The following is a 27,138-nucleotide window of genomic DNA, read 5'->3' on the forward strand; positions in this document are numbered from 1 at the left end:
GCGGTGGCGGGCGCTGCCCGCGCGGCGCGGAGCGACGCCGCCGCTGACCGGCGCGGGCGCTGGCAGCCGGCAGGGCTGGGCTGCGCCGCCGCCGCCGGGCTCCCGTCTGCGGGAACGTCAGCCGGGGACGAGCTACGTTTGTGAACCATCAACCACCGCAGGAGGGGGGCACGGCGGGGGGGCGCGGAGCCAGCCGGTGGCGCCGCGCCGCGCCGCGCCGCGCCAGGGGGGCGCTCAGCGGCGGCGCGCAGCGCTGCGCAGCGCCACGCGTCAGCCGGCCCCCAGCGCCGCCGCCCCCCGGCCGCGCCCGCGGCTGCTCCTGCCGGCGCGGCTGCGTAACGGCAGCGCGGCCGCGCCTCGCAGGAACGACCCCCACCCACCCCCGGCGCCAGGCCCAGCCCCAGCCCCAGCCCGTGCAGCCGGCACAAAGGCTCCGCGCAGCCCCTCCCAGCCGTGCAACACAAGCACGGCACGGGCGCGCCGCGCGCGCACAAAACAGCATCCTAAGGGATCCACCGGAATCGCACGGGTGCTCCAACATGCCTTTCTACAGCTTTCAGATGGTTTCCGTTGGGAATCTCACGCCTTTAGACTGCATAAAATAATTTTAAAGGCAGCCTGACCCCACACATTTAAAAATAATCGGGACACTGTCTGTATTCTTACATGTATTTATTTTCAACTCCTTCAATTACATTGTTAAAGAGGTATCAATGCTCAGTTTCCAGTTCTAAAACCAAAAGTACCGCACAGATACGTCACAGTGACTTTTCAAAATATAATCACTGCTGTCCTTGCTGGGTATGCACCCATTTGCAACTGTCTTGTTACTGAGCACATTTCCGTCTCCCCGCCTTTGCCATTAGAAGCCAGTCTAGTGAATGGATCAAATTCACTCAAATCAGTATTTCTGCCACCAACCCGAACACAGAGTTGATGCTTAGTGCAAGTTTAAGGCCCAAGAAAGCTAATGATTAAACTCCCATTATGTTCAAGACAAACTGATGTGTGTGCAAAAACCCTAAGTGTGATTAGCTATTAAGAAACAACAGTTGAGGAGAAAATACTCTATATAATATTCTATACAGATTTTAAAAATGGTAAATATAGCTGGTAAAGTTGGCTTCCCATTTTACTATGTTTCTATACAAACTCAAGCTGTGGCATTCTATCATCATTACAAGAATAAAAACAAACCAAGCACTGCTTTCTCCTACAAAGCTAATGAAGCACAAACTTTCAAACAAAACTGATACTCTCAGTTTATTGTAAATACATTTCCTAGCAAATCTAGGCATGCACTAGAAAGTAATATTGAATATTTTGCAAGGTTTATCTTTACAACACTTGCTTTAACTTCTAAAACAGAGAGTTATGACAGATGAAGCCCATATGTACTCAAACATAGATATTTCACAAGTTTTTTTTTCAAAGAGAATAGGTAAAAATAGCAGAAATATGTCAACTTCAATGTACCAACAGTGTTAGGCTAAAAATTCAGTGCTAAAGTAATAATGTTTTGAAGATTTTCAAATATACCAAGTACTGTAATGCTCAAACACAGGTGGCTTTTAGAGTATTACTCATAATAACAAGCCATTACCAGAGCCAGCGCAATAAAGGTTTCAGTTTCACACTTAGCTGAAACCCAAGTGTCTCTCTGAACATCCCAGACCCATCTGCTGGCAACCTAAAGGAAAGAAAAGAACAAGCTATTTGTACATCTATATAGCACAAATTAAAAATTTAAAGAGAATGTGTAACATTATACAGATGCATTAGATGAGTTACAAGTAACAAAAACAAGTGAAAAATCACAGTGAAAATGAACAAGTGGTATTTGATGTTAAAGCATATTTTTGCTTCACAGTAAAGCCTCTCTTCCACTCCTTTTTGGATCCAAAAATCGCTGCACCAAAACCTCAATTCTCATGTTCACTTGTTAGCACTTTAACCTACAGTACCTGTCAAATTAATTTGACTAGGCTTCATTTTTGACAACAAATCCATCCAGTCATATACCCACTCCTCCACCTCCAGCAGCTTACTGCAGTCTATTTGTAACCATTTACTAGCCTTTCAGTTGTTTTGGTAAATTATTTTCCAAGCTAAAGTGTAACTGACCACTGAGAGGGGGGCTGACCTGCTGGAAAGCAGGTCTGCAGAGAAGGACCTGGCAGTGCTGATGGATGACAAGTTGACCATGAGCCAGCAATGTGCCCTTGTGGCCAAGAAAGCCACTGGTATCCTGGGGTGCATTAGGAAGACTGTTGCCAGCAGGTCGAGGGAGGTGATCCTGCCCCTCTACTCAGCCCTGCAGAGGCCTCATCTCAAGTACTGCATCCAGTTCTGGGCTCCCCACTACAAGAGAGATATGGAGCTACTGGAGAGAGTCCAGCGTAGGGCTACAAAGATGATCAGAGGGCTGGAGCACCTGCCCTATGAGGAACGGCTGCGAGAGCTGGGCCTGTTTAGCCTGGGGAAGAGAAGACTTAGGGGGGATCTTATCAATGTCTGTAAGTACCTGAAGGGAGGGTGCCAAGGGGATGGGGACAAACTCTTTTCAGTTGTCCCATGTGACAGGACAAGAGGCAATGGGCAGAAACTGAACCACAGGAAGTTCTGCCTGACCGTGAGGGGGAATTTCTTCACTGTGAGAGTGACGGAGCACTGGAATAGGTTGCCCAGAGAGGTTGTGGAGTCTCCTTCTCTGGAGATCTTCAAAGCCTGCCTGGTTGCAACCCTGTCTAACATGCTCTAGGTGACCCTGCTGAGCAGGGGGTTGGACTAGATGATCTCCAGAAGTCCCTTCCAACCTTAACGACTCTGTGATTCTGAGAGACTGGTTTCATTATCAAAGCCAGCATCCATTTAAACTGCAATTTCAAGTATAAGTTCAGGGGATCAGTCCATACCAAATCAATATTTATCTTCTACTTAATCTATTTATCTTCTACTTGAGTAAAAGGTAACAATATTAATCCTATGTATTTCACAGAAGGGTGTTTTACTTTTTAAGGAGTGGCAGTTTATCTATGGTTTGGTTAGGGTTAGAAACGCTCATTAAAAGTCCATATTTACTTTCTGGGCAAGTGAGCTCACCTGCTGATCCCCAAGACACGCTAGCACTAAAAGAACAAGCTGGGCAGAGAATGGTGTGAGAAAGGACAAATTAAAATTCCATCCTGCTTAGCAGTAAGATAGTTACTTCATTTCTTTTCAGGTGTCTTCATAAATATTTCCATATAGTATTTGTATTTGGTAAACACTTTTATTTTATTGGGCTTCACCTTAAAATGAGTGATCTGAAAGTAACTGACTACCATTAACACCCTCTATCACTAAAGCTGCTAAAACCACAATGGAAACTACTGCCATTGAACCTGAAGGTTTCCTGCTTTCCAACACATTGGTCACATTAACAAGAAAGTGCAGTTCCACCTTAGTAGGACATGAGGTTTGAAGAGCTGATGACAAACTAACACCCCTAACTAGAATTGTTTTCTAATGCTCAGCAAGATACCAAAGAGTATGTTGAGTGCCTAAGGGAGCTTTCTACACATGTAAATTTAGACACAGTGCAGGAAAGTCACTTGTTTTGGATGTCCCATATTCAGATTACTTAGGTTAGATTGTAGTTGCAAAAACATTTACTTGGTGGCAGCTACAGCTGAAACAGTTTCCACCCCTCTTCTTGCCATTCACTCCCTCCCATATCACTCCTGTATCATTTCGCACTGTCATGTGCTGAACTGACTGGAGATCAAAGTCCAATGGAAGAAAAAAAATTCGCTGCACAGTCATGCAATTGTACTGGCAGAGTACTCAGCTGAAACAACTGGATGTCCTGAAAGAGCAGCAGGGCTGCTTAACTCAAAACCCACAACCTTCACAATGCTAGGCAGACAAACAGCAGCCCCTTAGCAGACTTCTCCCTATAAGCAACCTAAAGGCTCCAAGATCCACTTTCAACTAATTAACTGCTGAATGTGGATGCACACCTAAGAGAAGACACAGTTCAAAAAAACTGTTTTCAGTTTGCAGAAAGTATTATGAATAATTTGTTTGCTCACATTTATTGCCTGACCTGCCTTTTCCACAATTAGTACTGATACGACGTACTTGTAACGGTCATAGCCCAATTCCTTAATAGCCGCTAGTATTTCTTCGGAGATTGAAGCACACAAAGAGGGACTAGAAACTGCATCGTATTTAGTTTCTTGAAGTTTGTTCTATAAAACATAAATTTGAAAAAATCTTAATTTTCACCCTGGTGGCCTTTGCAAGAAACCTTCTACAGTGATTTTCTTTATAAAGAACTAATTAATAGAAAGGCACACAGAATATAAATGTGACTCTCAAACAGCAAAGGTTGTACTATTTTTACTCTGAAAGGTTTTATCTTTTTTCCAGCCAGTCTCCATTCAACAAACAGGGGTGTATTATTCTCCTTCACTTGGGCTCAGTTCATTGGAAACCAGTGCTACAAACACCTGTTCCATATATCCAAAGCATGTCTTCCAGACTGCAGAATTGCAAGAAGTGACCATAACTTTTCAAGGTATCACCGTAACAACTACATATTACTTCAACATATTACTGTCATTCATTTCTGCTGGACTTTTGCATGTCTAGGACACCAAGAGTATTTCATGCCTGTCCTGTGATATTAACAGAAGCAACTGAAGGAGTGAAATTACACAAATTCAAGATCAGCATCTTTGGATAGCAGGATAGATCGGAATACTCTGGATTGTACTGTAGCTTATTTTAATTTAGAAATGGGAATAAGTTTAAGAAGCATCAGGCCCATCTTAACAGCATGTGCTTACTGGCTACCTTGCCCAGGGCCTTCTGTACCTTGTAGAACAGAGCCGATTTGAACAGCATTTGTGTACTAAAAATCCAAGCCTGCAAAGATTTATGCTCATTTAAATTTAAGCACCAAATGCTATCATATAGCCCTTGAAAGACTGAAATTATTTCTGCAGTTAAATTAAGCAGTAAGTCTGTTAAAATCATACCATACCGTTAGTATCTCTTGAGCTTTGTTTCTTACTACATAATCTCGAAATTTATTATATGGCTCCAGTCTGTATGTATTGGCGTATCTTATCTTTGTCCTGTTCGCTTTCAAAGTCAATAGTTCAGTTCTAGTTATATCTGTAAAAGAGTCTTCTTCCACTGGAGCTATACCTAAAGCTTCAGTATTTGATTGTTTCCTTTTTTCTTTCATCTGTGCAAAACAATAAAAAAGTCAGCATCACATGTCAATACTTTAGCACTTAACAGTTTGTAAATAATACTTTATGCTCTATAATGAAGAAAATACCTAGTTTAGGAGTATCTTACAAAAAAAAAAGTTGAAAACCTAGAAAACCAAGGTCTCTTCTTCTGGCTTTTTTGGGACTACAGCTCTCACAGAAAATGAGAACAGTGATTAACTTCTGCTCAATTTTAATTTCTTCTCCACTGAAATTTGCCATTAAATTCAGCTGAGCAAGTGCTACACATCAGCACTCTGAATCCTGTCTATTTGATAAGCAAAAGATTGTATAACTATGATATGTGTCTGAGACTGTTAACTGTTTCCAGTTCATTTACTAGGTAATTTTACTTGTTCTCATTCTTTGTGAAGCTAATACACAAATTTCATGTGTTATGTATTACTTTCAATTTGTTTATTTTCAAACAGGAGTAAATACGTTCCTCTTTCCAGTCTTTACAATTTAGCTTGGAACATAAAAACCAAAACTCTGAAGACCCAGCTGTGCTCTGCATCCAGCCTATGTAATATCATTCCTTTTGATATACACAGTAGAACTTGGCCCTATAACATGAATGCAAGCAGGAAATCTGATGACACACACAGAATATATAATCTGTTGTCCTCCATGCCTGGCTTGAAACAGAACTATAAAAAGAGAGCAAAGCAAAGAAGAGACAGAAAAGCACCAGGAAACAGTAAGATTGTGACATATACTACAGACAGCAGCCTTCCATATCAGCTGCTTCCTAACTGTTTAAATTTCATGATTCTTCAGTCCCTTGTTCTGCTTTCCAACTATAAAAGAGAATTTAGGTCATATAAAATAATCAGCTACTTCCCAGAAGAGAACACAAATGCAATCAAACAGCATAGTAGAGGCTGACACTAGAGGGTAAATGAAAAAAAAAATCATGCACATACGGAAAGTGTAAAGATCTAATGAGAGTTACTTTAGAATATGCATCATTTAGGGGCTCACAAATCTTTCAGTCTCAGAAGCATAGAAGTAACAGAAGCAATGCAGCTACTTCTGTAAGCAATCATTTGCTCATTAGCCCTGTCTACACTAAGGATGCGACCCCGCTTTTCTCTTGGTTTCTCACTCTTAGGTAATTCTGTTACAAACCAGTGATGTTAGCAGCTCTAAAGGAAATCAGCTGCAGGTATTTTTTTAATACCATGCCAGCAATGCAGCTTCTGAATAGTAGTTACAGTATGTTAAAAACGCAACGAGCAAACACACATGCACCTAGGCTATGAATGCTCGTTACCTTCTGACTGAAGCTCAGTCACATAAAGGTTATACCCCTTACCTGCTCATCACAAATCTTCTAACAGAGGACCTCAACTCTGCCATCTGAGCTGCTCAGATGAGCATGCCAGTTCATTTCAGTGAAGGTGAAAACAGTCTAAATAGCAACTCTTTGCAATCATGGCTAAAGAAAACAGTCAGAACATCTTCAGAGCGCGCAATTACTACGGGCAGAAAATTTCTTTCAATAGCACAAGACTACAAACAGAGCTGTTACTTTCAAGTTGCACTGTTATTAGCAGTGAGATAAGTTTTCACAACATTTTACCCAGTGAGACTGGGTGTAACAGTTTGACATTTTATATTCAGAAATACAATATGCTCTAACAGTCAGGTCTCATCCAGAAAGCTGTGTGAAAAGACAGTATTTGCCAGTAAGGTTCTTACGTAAGACAGAACAACCAAGTATTTTGCCTTTCAGCAAACCCTACTGAATTGGCCTAACCTTGGACATGAAAGTAAGTATGCTGGTGGAAGAAAAGCTTTTGAGCTTTTGATATTTGAAAGAAGCACTGTTTATTAATGTACCTGTTGATTGTTAAAACAGGTACATTAATAAATAGTTGCTTTAAGTTACAAAATCATGTCTTGAATGTTTCCTCCAAAGAAGAATACGTCTCTCTCTAACTTAAAAGGGATAAAAACATAGCACTTCAGGTTGGAAAGACTGCACTGTAGAGGGAGGACCATCCTTGTGTGTGTCTGTGTGTGTGTGTGTGTGTGTGCGTTTTTTTTTTTTTTTTTTTTCCTTTTTTTTACTTGAGGAGACTTAAGATGACATACATACCAGCTGCTAGGTGGATGTGTTACCTCAGGCCAGGTAGAAAGGGGTAGAGGAAACCAAACCAGAGAGAAAGAGATGGAGAGAGAGAGAGATGGAGGGAGGGAGGGAGGGAGGGGGGGGAGAGAGAGAGAGAGAGAGAGAGAGAGAGAGAAGGATTTATAAAGCCACAAAGAGGGGAAGGCATCTAGAAAAGAGTTAGATCTGGTTTAAGTTGTCTCAGGATCACACTCACGGACGGACCTTTTAGCTGCACACCCAGCCCCGTGCCCCTCCCAAACGCTGGACCCTCCTTCCCAAATCTCCCTTGCCTCAGGGCAGCAAGCACCCAAGGCTCCTCCATTCCCAAAGCGCAACGGGCCCCCGCCACGTTCTCGCCTCAGAGGCGCCGCGCGCTGCCCTGCGGCGGTTGCGGCCGTTACCGCCGCGCGCCGCCCCCATCCGCCCCCGCCCGCGCGCGAGCGGCGCGGTGTGGCGCCGCAGGCAACCCCCGGGCTGGCGGGGCGGGGCGCCCCCCGGGGACCTGCTTCTCCCGCTCCACCCTGGCAGCCGCCTGCGCAACCCCGGCCGCTCACGCTGTCTTTATCGTGCGGGTGCTGGCGCCGCTTTCCTCCCGCCGGGGCGGCAAGTTTCGCCGGCTTGGAGTGCTTCTCCATGGCACCCGGCCAGCCGCGCCGCTCCCCGGCAGGGGCGGGCAGGTGGCACCAGGACGCCGCCGCCTTCGCGCCCCACGGCCTGCAACCAGCCCGCGCGAGGGCGGCGCCCTTCCCGCGCGAGCCAGCCGCGGCGCCGCGCGTGCGCCGCCCTGACGTCATGACGCACGAGCGGAGGGCCGAGCCATGACGCAGGTAGCGGCCGTTGCGCCGGCGGTTGAGCGGCACCGGGGGGGGGGGGGGGGGGGGAGGTTAGGCAGAGCGCTGGGCTCAGCCGCTGGGTCCCGCGGGAGGGGCCGGCGCCCCCGGCTGGGGGTTGCGGCCCTGCGCTGGAGCCCTGTCGGGGCTCTCGGAGCGCTGCTGCTGCTGGCGGCCGGCAGCGTGCGCGGGGAGGGTCGGCTCCGCGACCAGCAAAAACCTGGAGCTGCCTCAGATGCTCTGCCGGCTGCTTTTCTGTGCTATTTACCTACCTCTTTGTTTATTCAGAAAGTAATCACTATAGCAGTGTGGTTTTGCTGTCGCGTCCTGACAGTCTTTTTCCCGACAGTTTTTGCCTCTGATGGTGAAACCTGAGGTGCTTCAAGACGAGGTGGAAGGCTGGCTTACATTATGAACATTTTATGTGGATTTTTAATGGTACCTAATCTCCTATCGCACCTAATGTCAGTTCCTTCTAGAGAGTATAGTAATTATGCGGTGCTATTATCTATATAGATAGTCTCTGCTTGAAGCCATGAATTCAGGAATTATGTCCTGTAATGCTCAATTCTAACACCTGATTACAGAGAGAAAAAAAATACTTGAGTTTCTTTTGTTATTTAACATTAATGAATGCCTTTTATGTTTGTTGCAATACTTTTTTTTGACAGTTCCACAGTTCGTTCCTATCCTTCCTGTTTCATTAGTGGGAAAGCGTAAGTTTTGTTTTGTTTTTTTTTTTTTTTTGTCTTAACTAAATCCAGACCAGATTCCTCCTCCTCAATATGAACAGTTCTAAACTTTACAAATTCTTTGCTCAAGAAATGTTTCATAGAGATAGATGATTGTTATTCTTACTGCTATGAATTCTGTAAGAGAGCATTAGAGATTTCAGAGTAAGTATTTTTAATTACACTGGCCAATTCTGCAAACAAAATTTTAAATGGAAGATTGTCAGTGGTTCTTGCTACACTGGTTAATCTAACAGTGAAACAGAGAACTGCTCACGAGATCTTTTTTTCTACCTCATCTGTGAAATAATAACATTTTTTAACTGTTTCTATATTGGTTTTATGAACATAGCTTAAAGCTTCTTGAAATCTTATTTAAAGTGTTCCTACTACCTGTAATAGTTTTGGGAAATTTGGATATTGGAGACAAAGTGAAGAAGCAGTGTGCTTAGTAATTGGAGTTTCCTTTCAAGAAATTTGCAATTGGTGAGGTTTAAACTTCTGTTACATTTAAAAGTTAGGCTCATGAAGATTAGAACATGAAGCAGAGAGAATAGGATTTTCTGGTAATTTTGAACCTGCTTAGGTAAAACAATCACTTTAGACAAAATAATTACAGGTCACTTTCTGCAGGTACTGGATTACATTACTTTCGCTTGTGTTTTGTAATCCATTTTGCTCTTAAACTGTAGTTTTAATACTCATTGTTAATCTTTGATTTAAGTTTTTGGTTCTGATCAGTTCCGTCATTCCATTTAAACTAATGGCACATTATATTTGGATTGTTCTACAGTTACTTCCTGTTCACGTGGAATTTAAGTGCTCCTTCTCAGTGATTTTGCTGGTTATAAGGATTGAAGTTCTTGGTTGTCTAGAAATTGATGCTACTTCAAGAATAAACTCTGTTCTGTTTGGCAGAACAATATATACGAACTGTGATATTTTGCTTCAGTCTCTCTTTTCATAAGCTTTCGTAAGCTATTCTGAAATACACCATTCAGGACCCTGGATTTATTCAAGTGGACTAACTCTTTCCCTCCTTCTCACTCTTCCAGATGGTTGTTTTGATCAGAATTCCTTTCCTGGTATGCATAGATGAGAATTGTATTGCAGAACAGCTCTTGTATTGCTCCGTGTGTATCTGTATTCATGGGCATCCTGAACTAGTAATTTTCTGGTTCAAATATGCTTTCTTAATTAATGCAAGCGCTTTTCTTTCTTTTTTTTGTTCCAGATGGCATTATCAGAGCCTGTCACTACTTGTCTTTCTCCTGATGTATATTATGTGATTTGCAAACTTGGATTTGAGAAAAAAGACACCTATGATATTAATAAAATTTTGTCTGAAAATGGTAAAGTATGTTGGCAAGCTATTACGGATCATGTCTGTTACCTTGAATCAGGTTGGTGTTTGCCCGCTATGGTAACAATACATCTAAGACTGATGCAGAGGCTTAGTGCAGTTCATAGCAATCCTAGCCTTATTATGACATTTTGTTGTAGTATAACATTATTTTCACTGCAGTTAGAGTATATATAGTTCTCATCTAGGGGGAACATTAAACTTTTCGTCTATGAGTAGTTGGTATTTCATTATTGCTGATTCCTAAGATTTGTGTAATCTGTGCTACTTGGGTTGTTCCTCCTTTGCTTCCTCATTTATTTTGGTCCAAACTTCACGTCCGTATACAAAGGGGATCAGTTCGGCTCCTCTCCTACCTCATAGCTGTTTTCACTGTATTCTTCACATTTTTTTTGCAGTAAGTTTAATACCCTGCACACATCTTTAATACACATCTTTTCCTTGTTGCTTCTCGGGTTCTGCTTCCCAGACTGTCATTTCTACAGCAGTACTGTTCAATTTCATTTATATGTGTAGAACAGTTTAGATTTTTTTTTTAACCAAAACAGAAAATATTTATGCCCAGATAAAACTGAATTTAATTTGCCAAACTGCATCATGCAAATACCATTGTTAATCCGTGAAGGTGATAAAAATGATACATATTTCTGACTCAAACAATACAATTCAGTACCTTAGAAGAATTTCTTTTGATTGTAAATGTCTTGCCAAAGAGGACTGGTGATACCACATTGAAAAGCTGGAAGCATCCATCTATACGTTTTTAAAGGATGCAAGTGGTACAATTTCGTTGAACGCACTGAACTTGCATTAGCTTTACAGCTTGCTTGTCTTAAAATTCTGCACTCTTCTTCAGCTAGGTCCTTCACGTTTCAACAAAAATGGAACCTAACAAATCCACTTTACTTTCACATTTTCTTGCACAGAGTTTCACATTAATTTCACTTTTCTGTATCTCATTTGTATGTTCTTTGGGGCAATAAATTACAGGGTGTTATTCCTGCTAAATCATCTGATTAAAATCCTCTGTGAGAAATACATACAGGACTGTAACACATTTTACTTTCTATAGATTTTAAAAACTGGACTTTTGGGAGGTTTAGTACTCTAATCGCCTTCTGTTTTTCACTTTAAGATCAAAGTGTGGATTATATCAAAAGCATACGATCACTAGGACCTGTATGTGAATCTGTTAATTTGCATTTCAAATCTCTGTCCAAGGAGCAATTTGTAGCTCAGTATGCATTATGGTTCCAGTGGATAAACTACACAGAGGTATGGAAATGTCTGTTGATGATTATTATTTTGGCATGTATTCCCATCTTGGAAATTTAGTATAAGAACTTGCAAGAGAGATCAATGTATCAAAATGCTTAGAATTGTGACTAATTGTCCTTTCCTGATATATAGTCACTTCTTGATTTTCCTAACTTTATAATTAGATTGTATATATTTGGGGACTGCTCTAACCTAAGAACAGGATTTTTGTTCTTCTGTAAAGCCTAATGATCTTTGTCTAATATCAAATTTTACTATGTAAAGTTATTGTTGATTATGGCTATAGAAGTGAGGCACTAGACACCTTGCACCTAAAAAATTAAAGAGAGATTCTGGGTTAGTGACCTTTCAAGCATCTACAGTTGCATCTAGGCAGTAGGTTTTTTCCTCTATTTACCCACCGAGTATCACAGAGGACTATTGTGGTCAGGTTTCTCTGTCTTTTTGACAATTTGATTTCCTCCTTCCTAATATTTAACACAGCATTCTTCATCTTTTCCTCCCCCTTCAATCATACAGTTATTTCTTGAAGTATTTGATGTTCTACAATATATGCAAACTACAGAAATTGCTCTTGGCTTAATGAAACTAACGTCGTGCTTGGAGCGAGCCTTGGGTGATGTAAGTGCCAGCAGGAGGATTTTATTGCAGTTTGGCTTTTATAAGATGGGAATGAGCTCTTGGATTTTATTGCACTTTGAAAAAGTGGGATTATTCTGTACTGTAGTACTACTCAGGAACATGACCTCATTGAGTTGGACACTTGTTCTTTTCTGGATTCAGCTGTGCTAGCAAAAGTATCTTCTGATACCCCTTCAGCCCACTCACAGCTTGCGTGAGTGCTGTCACTAACCAGTTTCAGTAAAGAGGAGCAAACTTTGCTTAAGCTACATATATATTACATCTTCACTATTCTGAGGTACTTAACTGAAAGAGGTAGCACCATACCTTCCCCAGCAGGTGTGATCACATAGTCCCTTCTGTGAGGAGAAGCAGTAATAAGCAGCTGGACTGCTAGACATAAACTTCTTTCCCTAACACTGTGTTTGCAGAATATACATCTGTTTAAATGTTTGGAGATGAGTCTTACACTGCAAAAACATCTAGAAGCCAGCTAGCAACTTCAGTTCTAGACCTATGAGCTCAGATGCAGGATCCAACTTGTAATCCTAAACATTTGTCTTGTCAATGCATTCCCTCTGCCATTTATCTCCAAGTAGTCATAAAGGTATGCACTCTTCCAGTTTAAAGAGTACTGCTGTAGGTGTGCCATTAGGCAGGCAGTACATACATGATGTGATTTAGGAATTCTGACTGATACTATGAAACTTGTATTTTGAATGATGTTTGATAGAACATATATTAGACTATGGTTCAATATCTGATGATAGTTCTTAACTGTCTTACAGCTATCTGTTGTGTTTGCTTGTATTCCATATGTTATGTGAGCCCAAATATTTGAAGGCCTACTGGCAAGCCAAATTGATGAGCTTGTCCAGATACCTTTTTTCTTTTACCCCTACTTCCATCTTTATTGTTCAGCTGGATCAGTTCCTTAATCTGCTCTACTGCATGACCACCTCAACAGAGAGCAGCACTACTGAGCAGTAGCAGGCAGGCTAGGGAGAAGGGAGCAGCAGATACCTGAACAAGCATTGTTGCTGAGGGAAAACCCTCACACCCTGGGTGTTTTGCCAGTAGATCAGATGAAATAGCTGGCTATTAAATCCTTATGAGGAGCTCTTGAGAAGGAAATGGCAGAGAACAATGAGCTAATTCACATCTAAACAAACCAATTTACCCTGGACTGAGTAGGAGTGAAGTTTAAATAGCCATGAAAAGTTACTGAAGGCTGGAATAAATAATCAGGGAGAATATATAGAATGGAAAGCTTAAGCACCTGAGGCTTTGGGGTGCCAAGCAGTACAGAATTGCTGAGATTGCTCAATTTTGATAATATCTAGCTTCAGGGACAGCCAAAATCAGAAAACTAATTATAAGCCTCCTTCCTTAAGAATGGCAAGCCCTAAAGATTATTAGGGTAAAAACTGACTATTACGTTCTGGGTAGAGTTATTCCCTTAATTATATGTTACTGGGGTTTTTTTGTTGTTTTTTTTTTTTTTTTTTTTGCTTTCTTTTTAATAATGAAAAAGGCAGCATGTGTACAAAAGCTGTGAAAAGCCTTCCTTTGGAAACATAAACGCACTTACTCTTGATATAGTACCTTAGATTTTAATTTGTCATGAAACTTCATGTTATTTCATAAAAAAAGTCAATTTACATGTTTGAAATACAAAGAAATACATTGGATTGTTAATATAAAATTATTTTGCCTTTTTTTTCATAGGTGTACTTACTGATTGGTAAAGATTGTCCTTTTCTTCTAAGAGATTTGCTTGCTTCTGAGGAGCTTGCAGTTATCTTTGGACAAGCTGTAGTAAGTGTGTAACATACACTTAGATCTTTGTAACATCTTTTTCTTACCAGATGACAGGTTTCCAAGCATAGCCATTATTTGCATTGAAGAAGAGTTTGTAAATACTGTAACATATTTAGAAAACTTTCAATATATACATGTTAAAAACAACGAAGGACAGATGGCAAAAAATAGTTAATATTAAAATCTTACAGAGAAAGATACGCCCACAAGTTAGCATTTATTGTTTGCCATGTACATAAAATTTGATGCATCTGTCATGGCAGCTAACATGATGCAGAGCTGTCTGCCTCCTTCGGAGTTGTGCTACTTGAAAACACACATTTTCCATTGGCTGTGCAGCTCTAATGAGCTGTGCAATCCTTCATCACAATTGTAATAAAATGCTATCTCACACTTACTGCACTAGAGGTTTTCAGAGTAGAAGAAACTAATTTGCCTATTGCCATTTGCAAAAAAAAAAAAAAAAAAAATCGATGATGTTTACACTTGTTTAAACAGAGCAGGTGGTAGAAATCTCTCTCATACGGTTTTACAGCTGTAAATTCTCTATTAGAACAGACTGTTGGACATGAACTGTAGAAGCTTGTATAATCAGCCAGTCTAGTAGCTTTATAAAGATTATTTCTTGGATTTTGGTGGTATATGGAATTGTTCAATTCTCATAGTTAAAAAATAAAAACAAAATTTTCCTTTTGGTCTGAATTGATTTGCAAATCCATCTTTGAATCCAAATTCTACTGCTTCTTATGTTAATTTGTATTCAGTAATTTTGGGTTTATACTATGAAAAGTACAAGCTAAACTTGATATCATTTGTTTACCTGTCTGCCATAACTGTTTGGAATGTGTAGTAACTGATTTTTCATTTGACATATAATATTCTGTAGCACGTACAAGTAGGACAAAAGATTTCCTTTCAGAGAACACTGGGAATTACAAATACTGATTTGTTTTAATTGTGGCAAGCCGAGACCAAGCATCTTGACAATAGATGTTCCTTGAAAATAGTACTGTTTTCTCAATAACTTCAGAAAATTGTCCATCAGAGAAAGATACATGATAACAAATAATACATTTCTTCGTGTAATAATCACTTTGTTTACCAATTAGATGAATGTATTGAGGGTATTCATTGGATCTCCTTATGGTTTGAATCTTCGAAATGTTTTGTGGCATGGCTTTGCTTCTCCAGAAGAAATTCCTGTGAAGTAAGTTACAAAAAAATCTTGTTTTCTTACCAGATTGAAAAGCAATTATGCATATAAATTTTTTAATCTTAAAAAAAGAAAAAAAAATATTGGAATTTTGCTTCGCTTCCAAATTCTTCTGGCAGTATCCTGAAAGTTTTCCTTCAGTTCTTCTGCTTGTGTTGGAATCACATTTCCATAGAATATTTCAGCTCTTATAAAACTGGTAAAGCATACTAGTCATAAAACTGACTAACGGGAAAATTGAAAAAGTTTAAGGTCTTTTGGGAAACCTGGTTGCTTGTCTGTTAAGGCAATGGGGAATAACTGAGAACAAAAGGCAGAGGAATGGAGTAGGAGGAAGAGCAGCAGCAGTCAACAGAGAATGCTAATTCCACATTTATTTTTTCATGTTTGTGAAAGTAATCAATTATTAAAGGCCTAAACTCCACTGCTCTTCTGAGTTGAGGCATTTAATTTTCTTTGAAAAAGCAAAAAAAAGTTTGTCCCTTGCCAACAAATGTTGATTCTTTTACATAATACTTAGTTGTGTAAACTTTTCTAATGTATTATGATATTCTCTCTAGATACTGTGCTATGCTGCTTTTTTTAACTGCAGGATTGGGTCAGTTGCTACAGACATACCTTCTGCAAACTAAATGCATTTTAATACATCGACCATATGTGACCCTCATTAGCTTAGAGGAGCTGAATGTATTTCCAGGCAAGTATTTAAACATTAGCAAGTTTTGATTATGCTGCATTCGTTATTATTTCATTGCTCAAAAGTGCTGTTGAAAATAATGCATTTTTTTCACTGTTCTAGGATTGAATTTCTTAGTTAAGATTGTCATTGGATGAAGCAATTATGCTTGTAGAACAACTTTCTAATACACAGATAGCTGTACTGACTATTGGATAAAAAGTACTGCACTCTAAAATCATTGTAACACACTGAAACATGTAGCATTAATGTTTCTAAAATATTTGAACTATACCAATTTTTTGATGGTGAGCATGCAGTTAATATAACAATTATCTAGCTTGCCTTTACAAAATTTTTAACTCTTTCTAGAATGAGTGGCTTCCAGTTCCAGCTCCAAGAGTCCTAGCAGATGCACTGTGCAGCTACCAGGGCATATAGTGCTGAAACAGAGTACAGGATAGTAACACTTCTTTACTACCCTGAAGAGTGTCTGATGAAAATATCATATCCCTGGCTGCAGACTTTATCTGCTTTATTCTTGCTGTTTTAAAAGTAGCAACAGCAGATGTGAAGTCTTGGTCTTAGTGGTGGTCATAGCTAGTTTGTGCTATTTAATCAGCTTGCCAGTGAAAAGTCTGTTCATGGAACTGATTATTTATTTGTTATGTTTATTTGTTCTAAAAATACCTACTACAATTAAATCACACTTGCAAATTTAAGCTTTCCCTTGGAAAATATTTATAACGTTAGTTCATAAGTGAGTGAGTTTCATGACATGGTAACATCAAAGTACGAAGTGATCATTTATTATGCTAAAGTTTCAGTACAGAAAATGACTAAGGTAGGAATAAGTAGTCATGTTAGAATGTTTATACTAGTGTACTAATTCTCAACAAATTAAAATGATCATTGTATCTTACACTTTATCTGAAGTAGATGGAGAACAACTCAACAGAAGTTGGCCTGCTTGCTGTGTAACCTTTTAGTCCTACTAATAAGCAACCACGAGTTTTTAGCTGCTTTGTTTTAATGTCATTTTAAATTATCACAAAAAATGCAATTTTAAATTCATTCAGTTTATGATTTTAAATAGGACTGTCATTATACTGCATAGTTAAATTGAATCCTTTTAAGTCTTCCTGTATAAATGCTTAAGTAATCATGTATTTTTAATAATATATTAGGAATAAATAAATAAATAAACTGTACATATATAGAGAGACTAGTAATGTTATTTTGTTAACTTGCAGATCTTAATCATGAAGTGCTTTCGTTAGCTGAAGAGCTAGTAAAATTGTCCAGTTTTGTCCTAAAAACAATGTTGCCATTTTGGATTGCTGCTTTAACAGCTTTCAAGCAAGGCAGGTAACATTTTTTTTTCCTCTTAGTAAGATTTTTATTTATAAATACCCATTATTTATAGAATGCTCATCAGCAGGATTTGTTGATTTCAAAGCTTTTTGTTCGGTCTGTTGCCTAACAGTATATAGTTAAGCATTGCAGGGGGTTCTCTCAGAAGGTTCATGGACTTGCTGCTTTATTTTGATTGTTGGCTTTGAGAACTTTTCCTTATTACAATGCAGCAAAATGCCAAAATCAAATACTGCATTTTTTTTTCCCTGGGTTGAACATTTCATGGAGAATTGCATTTTCTGTGCTTCAGTTTGTGCAAACCAGAACTGGATATTGAAACCTAAAAAGAGGAACTGCAGCAGATGAAGCCAGCAAGGAGAACTTTACAAAGCAAATGGAAAATATTCACATCTTCAGATATAAATCTGCTTAGTTTTAAAAAAATTCATTACTTTGTCTTCCTTTCCCATGTTCAATCTTTTTTTAAGTTACTGTCACCTGTGAGCTAGTTTGAATTAGGTGTTCAAATTCTGTTGGGCAGAGATAGTCATTTAGTGTTTGTTTATAAAGGGCTCATTACAAAGGAATTTTGTTCCAGGCTGTGTGGCTGAGAGTTTCTATGTTCTAAGACTGATTCTCTGAGATGGTTCTAATTTCAACTTGGATTATATTTCTAAAAGGGGGAAAACTTTTTGTGTATTTCTCTTATTTTTTCAGGTATGCTGACTGTATGATTCTCTTACTCCCTCAGCTTGAAGTTGGACTTAGATTGCTCTTCACTGCGACTAATAAATGTCCAAATCGATTGCTAACAGCTGAGGTAAATTTCTGTCTAAAATAAATTATAATTAAGGACTAACAATTAGTGCTTCAAAACAGTTATTCCAGAAACACGATTTCTAAACACTTACATTTTTTTTTTAACATTCCCCCCCCCCCCCCCCCAAAAAAAAATGGGGGGACATCATTTATAAATTTTCAGTAGAGTTTTGCCAATGTCTCTTTAAAAAAAATATATACATATGTCCGATAGTAAAAGAGACTTGAAAAAGTACTTGAATGTTAATAGTCAGTCACAGTAGTTTATGTTGCAAAGTAGGTCATGTTAAATTTATTTTTTTTAAAAATTGGCAAGAAGTCCAGCAGTCCCTTTTTTCGTTTGTAACTGGTTTTCCCTGTTTGCACTCTTCTGTTCTCTGATGTAAATGAATAAATATAAATTCCATATACAAGTCTAGTTAATTGTTTTCTTTTAAACATTAATTATATTTATTATCTTCTCTTACAGTCTTCTGCTCTCTACACCACTTTTGATGAGGTACTTGTCATTTTTTCTAATATAATGTCAGAATTTTAATGAACAGACTTTAATTTCTTCTAAATGTTTTAATGTTATATTTCTTCATCTCACAGAAAAAAAAGTCATTTCTCCTAGATGCATGCATTTGAAGTGAATACAAATAAAGTTTGCAAGTTGAAGACCTCAAAATTTTTGGCTCTTTTCAATTATCTCAAATTGTTTGTCAAAAATAAATAAGCACTTTGATTCTGAGTTGGAGGAGTAATTGCTTAATGTTAGAGAAGTTTACTGCTTAAGTTGGTGTTTTTCCTGTGATTGTTCTGGCTTCAGTAATAACTTTTCTATTTAAATGACTTTTTCTAGATGCTAGCAAAACAGTTGAATAACGAAGAAATCAATCAGCTTCCTCTAGTTCTTGAAGAACCTGCAATGGCAAGTGTTTTGATTTTTTTTTTTATTATTTAGCAATATATTTATGATTATGCCTAATGTTTGTTCAGTTCACATAGCCTCTCTCCAGCAGCTTAAAATCAGAAGCTCCTCATCTTAGCTTTTCCAGTGCGAAGGATACAAAGGAGTACAGAACATGCTGTATTGGGTTGAGATTTGAGAATATCCGTCTGGCTGAAAAATAAGTCTTGAAGAGATTCCTACTAGAGTCATGAAAATCAACCGAGTAGTGTAGAAGGAAAAACTGCTGTCTTACTCAGGGAAAATCAAAACTAATTTCCTCTGGGAGACAACTTATCCTAGCTGTGTAGAGGGCGCAAAGGTAGCTACAAACCTTCCAGAGCATTTCCTGCCTCTTGCCACCTAAACAGCTAAGGAACCTGAAAAGCAGGAACATTGAATTTAGAGGCCTTTGAGACTGTAGGGGAAGACCTGAGTTTACTGCACTGGGTGCCAGAGGCAGTGGAGTTATGAAGAACCTGGGACACAAAACCAAAGGTGATCAGATGTTATCTGTCATGAAATAGTTTATATGTTAGTTTTGATTTGTTTCAGAAGCTAGGCAGGTGGAAGAGTTGTCCCCTTTTTTGTTTTTTTTTTTTTTTTTTTTGATCGTCTAAATGTCCTTTTCCTATGGACTCAATCACATGCTTGTTATTTCAGAAGGTATTTTATATATTTAGCTCTGTCTGCTTACATGCTTGTGCTCTTACAGGAATTTCTTTGGGATTTTTTGAACCACCAGGAAGGTCCACGTATAAGAGATCATTTAAGCCATGGAGAGATCAGTCTAAAAGCCTTTCCCAGAGAAGTAGCCAATCAGATAGCTGCATTTGCAGTCACACTTCTGTGCAGATTTTCAGATGAGAACGTGGTTGTTTTTAAGGTAGGGATCAATGTTATGCTGTCAGAATGATTTTTTTTTGAATGCCAGATCTAACTTTTGAGAGTCTTAAAACTGCATTTTTCTTGATAGTCACTTTTTGTGTAAATACAGTGTTCCCGAGTACAAATTGTGAAAATGTGTTTCTCTAGTATTGCAGTGAAATACATACAAAAGGCTTTCCCAAAGGTTACTTTTTCTTATTGTAGCTTAATTTGTTAGCTTAAGCACTCCTTATTCACACGGTTGATTTACAGTTTATAGAGATGTCACTTCATTTTGTCAGATTGTGTTGACACCTATCCTGTTTGCCTTTCTGGTAATTCAGCAGATATATAGAACCATTGTAGTTCAGCCATTGAGGCATGTTAGATTTAAGATTCTGTTTCTCTCTGAGACACCGTAAATAATAGAAGTGGAACAGTAATGGACACGTGGTTTGTGTCTGCAGTCTGTAAGGTGAATTTGTGCCCACTTCTTCTCTAGCAATAGGTTTCTCAACATTAGTGATTATTACCTTTATTTCTTCCAATTTACGTAATATTTACGATTACCTTCTTTCAATTTGATAAAGCAAACTTTGAGATAAATCTTCTATTTGTTAGGAGTTGGGAAACTCTTTGTTTCTCAAGATATATTGCATGCTGCTGCATTAAGAGAATACATGGTTACTGCTGTCAGGTTTCAGAGCTAAAGTGTATCAAAGAAATTAAGGTTTAAACACTCACTGTGCTTGTTACTGCTTTCATCCCTCACACATCTGGAAGTCTTAATTGACTTCAGTATTCTAAGGGGCTTACTTAGTTAAGCATAAGTCTAAGTCTGCATAGGATTGGGACTTAGTTTTTAAAAAATGTTATGTATTGTCTATTATTTTATAAATCAGGAACATGTGGTCATAAAACAACTGATGAAGTGTGCAAGTTGTTACTGTTCTCGATTTCATCCAATTTCCCGCCTCAAAAAACAGGTAGGTACTTCCACCTTGAAGCATTTGAATTCATGAGTCCTTGAAATTGGTCTATTGTCTTTGTGCTTTGATTTTCCTAAAAAGTTAGAATTTTGAGGCAGCCTCCTGTCTGTTTTACATTGTTTTTTTTTAATGAGCTTTCAAATTTTGTTGCACAAAATTTAGAGTTGTTTAAAGGAGAAGTAATTAAGTATTTCTTCTGTTGAGGCATTCAGGCTGCATTTGTGTTTTCTGGATTATTGTACAGTTTTATTCTTACCTGAATGTTTGCTGTTCTGCAAATATGACTACCGAACAAGCAACTTACTACTTATTGCAGATACTTTTTTTAAAATAACCCCTTATAATAAGAAAAATAAAATATATTGTCCAATCTGTCAATGACTACCCTTTACAAAAATTCTTTACGGTACATTTTGAATTCTTAGGTGCTGGAATGTATGAAGAGCATTCACTTATGGTCGGAATTACCAATAGTGCCTGAAGAACAAGTTCAAGCAATTAAAGGGTATATATCTGCTATTAAAAAAGATAGTTCCCGAAATAGTTTTGAACAATGGAAACTGAGATGGTGATATGCTCTTTTCAAATACTTTACTAGGGATCTTCTTGCAACTGCTTTGGTTTCTACTGTCTCCCTTTGTTGTTTTTTGTTTTGTTTTGGTTTTTTTTAAGCTTTTATCTATGCTATACACATCAATATGCAAAAGGTACTGTAAAAAGTGAAGTCAGTGCAATAACTAGAATGGAATGAGGACACATCTGAAACATGCAGCAATTTCAGTTCTGTTTCTGAAGAGATACTGAAGGAGCTGTTAGGAAGTAAAACTAGAGCTTGAGCCAATCAGAGCAAAGACAATAAGATGGCTTACCAGAGGAAAAACAGAAAACAGTTGCTTGTTTGAAAAAGGGCTTGTGAGCCAAATCAGTGGAAGATTTTACACGAGATATTAAGTAGAAAAAGAATGTAACATTCTCTTGCGATTTGAAAAGGAGGAAATCATTAATAACATCACTGGAGAAAATTGTACTGATTTAGAGAAATTCATCTGAGAAGCCAACTGGAAAAGCTGAGAGATGAAAATTCAGTGCACCTGGTATGTACTCAATGTGCTTCAGAATTTTGATTAAAGAGTAAAGGATTAAGAAGGATTCAGAAGAGTGATAGTGAGAGAAAGTAATTTTGAGTTAAAGAAAATCATGCTCATAAAATAGAAAGGAACTGAAATATGAGACAGAGACCAGATATTGAATATACTTCTACCAAAAAAATTTACATCTTGGTCTCTGTTGTTTAGACTAATAATAAACACTATGCTTTGTTTTCATCTCAAATCTTAATTTTTTGTTTTGTTTTAAGGTTTGGAGGAAATGCTGAAGCTACTACTTCTGTTTTAAAGACAGCTGAAGTTTTCTCTCAGTTGCAGCAATATATGCCCCAGGATTACTGCAGTTCAGATGATCCAGTGAATAGTGACCAAACAGACAGGTAAGCTTTATGTACTCCCTTTTGCCTACTGCTTCTGTGAACAACCCAATACAAGAAATTTCATCCCTAAGTTATTCATCTACCATTTTTAGAGCAGTTGCGTGCATTTTTCCAACTTTGCTACTGTTTTAATCTAAAAATTGTTCAGCTGTGGGTTGTCTTCAAAATGAAGAACAGATTTGGGACAGAAGGGCTTTGTTTTGAAATTAGCATGGAAAAAATAACTAGTTTTCTTTCAGATTTGAAGAAGCAAAATGTTTTAAATATATCAGGTCATTTCTGTGCTTGCTAGATTAAGTTAGTTTTAATCTGTTTTATGTGCTAATATTGTATCAAAATTTTGTTTTATTGTGATTGATGTCACAGTTATGCATGACATTTAAAATAGTGATATATCTCTACGTACTACTTTATATGTTTTAATATCAAGATTCTGAAATAGAAAATAACATGTTTACATTTATTGTCATACTTAGAGGTATATTGATAGCTCCAATTATATTTAATTTGAAATAATAATCAAAACATTTGGGCTTTTAATTGGCACTCTTGTGACAGTCTTAAGAGCCCTGTGTCTGAGTTAGTATGTTCTAATCAAACCCCATCAGATATGAGCAGAACAGTGCAAACAGGATAATACCTGTTGCTTTACTTCTGTAGTCTGGGTCCCTTCTATTTATTACCCATCAATCTGTCAACATTTCTCATTAATTAGAAAAAGCTTGAATACTAAAGCTTAAAGCCATTTATAGAGTTTTCTGCCTTTATCACTTGTACTCATTATTGTTTTGTTGTTCCAAAGATTATTTGGGCATGAAGAAGGTGAAAAAACACTTCTCTAAGATCTGCATATTTAAAATGATGTGTAACATGTTAGCAGAGCAGGATATGACTGCAGAAAGGTTTTGAGTGTTTTAACAAAGTGTCATCTGGTGTGGTCTTGATTTAAAACAATGGCTTCACCTCTGCATGTTACAGAATCTTATATATTTATTGATTGTTCTGCCCAAAAGAAAGACCACACACTAATGGAGGTGTTAATTAATACCATTTATTTTAGTGGATTTTACAATGGTGGGTACTTATTCATTACGAATTTAACTGTAGTGGAAAGCTTCAACCTCAACCATGTTGTGATTTGATGTGTACAGTGTATCATTTCAGATAGGCAGTTTTGTTTATTGTGACTGTATTTCTTTGATCTGAATTGGGAAACATGTTTATTACTAGCAGTTTTGTAATTATATTCAATAAAGTAATAGAGAACATAGTCACTGCTCATACTACATAGATCTTGCTTTTTTGAGTCACCAGGTAACAGTAATCTGCTTCCAACTTTTCTGAGTTAGAACATTATTACTCAAACTGTGCTGAATATGAAATTGAATATGAATGTTAAATTCTGCTAGCAAAAGATTGAAACTAATAATTATTTCTTGTTTTGAAGGCTGTTGATTGACCTTTGTGATACTCGGATTTGCACGCTTTACTCGCCACGGTCTGTTCTGGAAATAGTGGGGGTTCTCCGTAAAATAAGCACACAGTGCCATCAAGTGTCAGAACAAGTTATTGTGAGCATTGAGTTGAGATATAAACAGTGGATAAACAAAACTCTGCGTTCTCGTCAGAGGCATAACTATCTAAGAATGTTAAACAGGTTGGATGATGGTTTTTCTTCACTTTGTGGCTAGGTTTATGAGAGGGTGGTGGCATACTGCTGTTGCTTAGAAGTTTATGTGTACATATTTTCATTATGTATTAATATTGAAGAAACAAGAAAATCTGAAGTTGGAGATTAATTAGTATTTTTTAAATTATGGTATTTCCCTGGAAATTGTAAGCTTTCAAATAAAAATATTTAAATTTTAGGGTCTTGAAATTATTTTAACTCACTGTACTCAGACTTGAATGGCACTTTTTATGTCTAAATAGGAAGAATTGATAATTCAAAAATACAGTCTATCTTCTTTAGTTCTACTGCTTTTTATCATAGCTTGATTGTCATCTGTACAGATGAAAGAGATTTTTTTTTTTTTTAGGATTCCATTAATTTTGTTCCCATTCAGAGATGCTTTCCAAGGATTTATGAATCTTCTTTAAAAACTGAAGGGGAAGATAGGAAGAGAGGTATAAACTTTAGTGTTTCAGAGTAATTTATCTTAAAGGCATTTAAAAGCCTTAATCATAACTGTTTAGAAAGTGTATTGTGTTGCAGAAGGGCGGAGGTATGGCTAGACGTGAGCCCTGGCTGTGTGCTTACATCCACTTATTTATTTTGATTGTTATTTTAGGGAAATAATAAGCTTAAATTCATTGGCCAGGTGATATTCCTCAAGACAGTAACTGTGTTATTTAAGAAATATAGCTTAAGTTTACAGTACATATTGGTAATTTAGTTTAACTCCGTCTTACTATCTTTGGAGTAATGGGTGGAGAGGTTTCCTTAACATGCGTATGCGCGCTCTCTCTCTCTCTCTCTCTCTCTCTCTCTCTCTCTCTCTCTCTGTGTGTGTGTGTGTGTATTTCTCTTTTTTTTTCCCTCATTTTTGTTATTGTTTCATAGTTTATAGTCTTAGTTTGCTTATAGTTTTGGTATTTGCTCTACTCTTCACTCATGGACTTCTAACTGTCTTTCTTTTTTCCACATTCATTATCCAGCTTTTTAGAATGGGTTCAGAAGTTGGAAGAATGATTTTTAGTAACAATTTTACTTTAACTTGGTTTAATTTAATTTGTTTATCATTAAATATTTTTTGCTTATTTCTAGCATTAAGTTTTTGTCACCTGTGTTACGTCTGATCTTAGTGCTGATAACTCTAGAACTAGTCAATATCCATTCGGTTTATAAGAAGAATCCTTTTGATTATCAGCAGTATCTAAAGTAAGTATTTACATTATGCAGATAGGGAGTTGTACATATTGCTTTCATGGCCATCTGAGTAGATTTGATCTGTAGTATAAATCTTTCAAGGAAAAAAGTAAAACCTAACAGCATAATTTTCAATACGTTGTCAGTCATCTTTTTGTTATTGCAATTGTCATTATATCTCATACAAGAACTAAAATAACTTAGCTGAAAATATATCGTCCAATTATTGACGTTTTCAGTTTTTATTAGAATTCTCATTAGTAAAACTAGAGAATAATCGCATACTCAAACCATATTAATGCATAAAAGCTGTGTTTATTATGTGGGGAATTTTACTCGTGTGTCAATATGTCAGTTAACAGCTAATTGGATATTGTAGGCCTTTTGTCTGTGAAAAGCAAGGAGGCCTTGTCAGGGAAAATTATGTTGCACATTATATCACCACACTCTTTGCATGGCAGTGTTTCATTGCAGTTATGAAGATTACTGCTTCTTACTGTGAGAGTGACAGAGTGGTTCTCTTCCAGAAGTAGAAGAAAACTTACGGTGCTGATCACCCAGAGGGAGATCTGCAAATGCAGAGAAAGTAGCATCTTTAAGTCAGTCATTGAGTGCCTTTTTCTTTTATTCTTTAATGAGTTTTCTCCTTTGTTTTTATTTCTTAAAGGTTTTTGAAGTCAATCTTGCAGTATACTGAGAACTTGGAGACATACACAAGTCCAGAGAGAAACAAGTGGGATGAAACCATGAAGCTTACAAACAAGGCTTTGACAAAAATAAAGAGATTCATTGATAAAAAACTAACATTAATGCAGTTAGCTACATAAGTTACTTTAAGATTATTTGAACGTTATTGTATGGTGAGAGTTTTAGAGTCACCAAATATAAGTCTGACGTTTAAAGACAAACTTCATCAATCACTGTCAAATTTCAAATGCAGTATTTATTATTTTTACTAGAAGAAAGTTGCTGATATTGGAGTTGAATGATCAAGCTTCCCAAAAATGAACTCTACTAAATCCATTGAAAAGAATTGGTTGTGAGCTAATTCAGGATGATACAAATTCTACTTTAAGTGTATTATGTGTTTTGTAGCTTGGCTTTCCTATTTTTCTATTATATTGAAAATATCTAAGAAAGCAGGGTGAATAAATGCTCTGCAAAAATTTTAAATAGAAAAATTTGTTTTTCATTTTGATGAAATATGCTGCAAACAATGTCAAACTGTTTCTTACTTTAAAAATGTTGCTTATTGCAACATTTAGCATCAATAGTGCTCATTGAAATTGAGTATTACTGTTAGTTCAAAACAGAGTCAAATATTGTATAGAGATAAACTGATAACACACGCTTGCGTTCTAGAATTAAAAAAAAAAGACAAGGATATAAAATAACTGTTGCATAATACATGTGTCTCTTGATTTTTTTCACATTTTTATCTACTAATTCCCACTACTTATTTCCTTAGCTAGTGAGTTAATTTCATACAGATTAAATCTGAACACTCACATGTACACACTCTCAGACACATACTCATTGTGGTTTGAAAAGTTTTCCCGTGTTGCATACTACGTTCATTTGAATAATTTATTTTTTTCAAAAGCAATTCTCCCCTTTCTCATCCCCAATGAGTAGCATTTCAAAGGAATGCATCAATTTAAGAACTGACTTACAAAAGACCACCAATCTAGATCTGTTTGCTTTATCCTACAGAGAGTAAAACCACAGAGTAATGTCTGCAGAATGTTTGACTATACAAAGGATTAGAGATTCAAGTTACATTTTTTAATATAATTCTTTACAATATTTTTTCACTGGAAATCAGTGAGAGAATAACTGAACTGCTACTAGTTCAGTTTATTGCGAGAGGTGGGGGTCAAGTATAAACTAAGATCATATTACCTC

At 37.5% G+C, this 27,138-nt stretch overlaps 2 protein-coding genes across 6 annotated transcripts; one reads left to right on the plus strand and one right to left on the minus strand.

Annotated features, from left to right (window-relative positions):
• Positions 1-655: 655 nt before the first annotated feature.
• Positions 656-8,153, minus strand: DYNLT2 (dynein light chain Tctex-type 2). Its single transcript, XM_062572211.1, has 4 exons — positions 7,938-8,153; positions 5,030-5,236; positions 4,074-4,232; positions 656-1,690 (listed from the first exon to the last, which is right to left on the minus strand). Exons 1-4 carry the CDS (start codon positions 8,016-8,018, stop codon positions 1,580-1,582), a joined length of 558 nt encoding a protein of 185 aa, XP_062428195.1. The 5' UTR covers positions 8,019-8,153; the 3' UTR covers positions 656-1,579.
• A 22-nt stretch (positions 8,154-8,175) lies between these two features.
• Positions 8,176-26,638, plus strand: ERMARD (ER membrane associated RNA degradation). 5 transcript variants are annotated; one of them, XM_062572213.1, is made up of 19 exons: positions 8,176-8,210; positions 8,563-8,651; positions 10,179-10,347; positions 11,443-11,582; positions 12,105-12,206; positions 13,935-14,024; positions 15,137-15,234; positions 15,801-15,937; positions 17,170-17,284; positions 17,990-18,092; positions 18,561-18,590; positions 18,936-19,004; positions 19,738-19,908; positions 20,792-20,875; positions 21,304-21,383; positions 22,236-22,364; positions 23,812-24,021; positions 25,132-25,245; positions 25,901-26,638. In XM_062572213.1, the coding sequence occupies exons 2-19, from the start codon at positions 8,625-8,627 to the stop codon at positions 26,058-26,060; spliced, it is 2,028 nt and encodes a 675-aa protein (XP_062428197.1). In that variant the 5' UTR covers positions 8,176-8,210; positions 8,563-8,624; the 3' UTR covers positions 26,061-26,638. The 5 variants fall into 5 exon arrangements, with proteins under 5 accessions (XP_062428197.1, XP_062428198.1, XP_062428196.1 ...); XM_062572214.1 differs by lacking the exon at positions 8,563-8,651 and having other exon boundaries at positions 8,191-8,210; XM_062572212.1 differs by lacking the exon at positions 8,176-8,210 and having other exon boundaries at positions 8,280-8,651.
• Positions 26,639-27,138: the final 500 nt, after the last annotated feature.

This window comes from Rhea pennata, chromosome 3, assembly GCF_028389875.1.
Source record: "Rhea pennata isolate bPtePen1 chromosome 3, bPtePen1.pri, whole genome shotgun sequence".
In the NCBI taxonomy this organism is placed as follows: domain Eukaryota; kingdom Metazoa; phylum Chordata; class Aves; order Rheiformes; family Rheidae; genus Rhea; species Rhea pennata.

What these genes read in the sequence shown, in the direction of transcription:
- DYNLT2 (XM_062572211.1), bottom strand. Translation starts at nt 8,018, where the DNA reads ATGGAGAAGCACTCCAAGCCGGCGAAACTTGCCGCCCCGGCGGGAGGA. An exon ending in ACCCGCACGATAAAGACAGC is followed by an intron (nt 5,237 to 7,937) that starts GTGAGCGGCCGG and finishes TGTTTTGCACAG; the next exon opens with ATGAAAGAAAAAAGGAAACA. An exon ending in AGGCAGGTCAGGCAATAAAT is followed by an intron (nt 1,691 to 4,073) that starts GTGAGCAAACAA and finishes TCTTTCCTTTAG; the next exon opens with GTTGCCAGCAGATGGGTCTG.
- ERMARD (XM_062572213.1), top strand. Translation starts at nt 8,625, where the DNA reads ATGAACATTTTATGTGGATTTTTAATG. An exon ending in TGTCTGTTACCTTGAATCAG is followed by an intron (nt 10,348 to 11,442) that starts GTTGGTGTTTGC and finishes TTTCACTTTAAG; the next exon opens with ATCAAAGTGTGGATTATATC. An exon ending in TTTCCCGCCTCAAAAAACAG is followed by an intron (nt 20,876 to 21,303) that starts GTAGGTACTTCC and finishes TTGAATTCTTAG; the next exon opens with GTGCTGGAATGTATGAAGAG.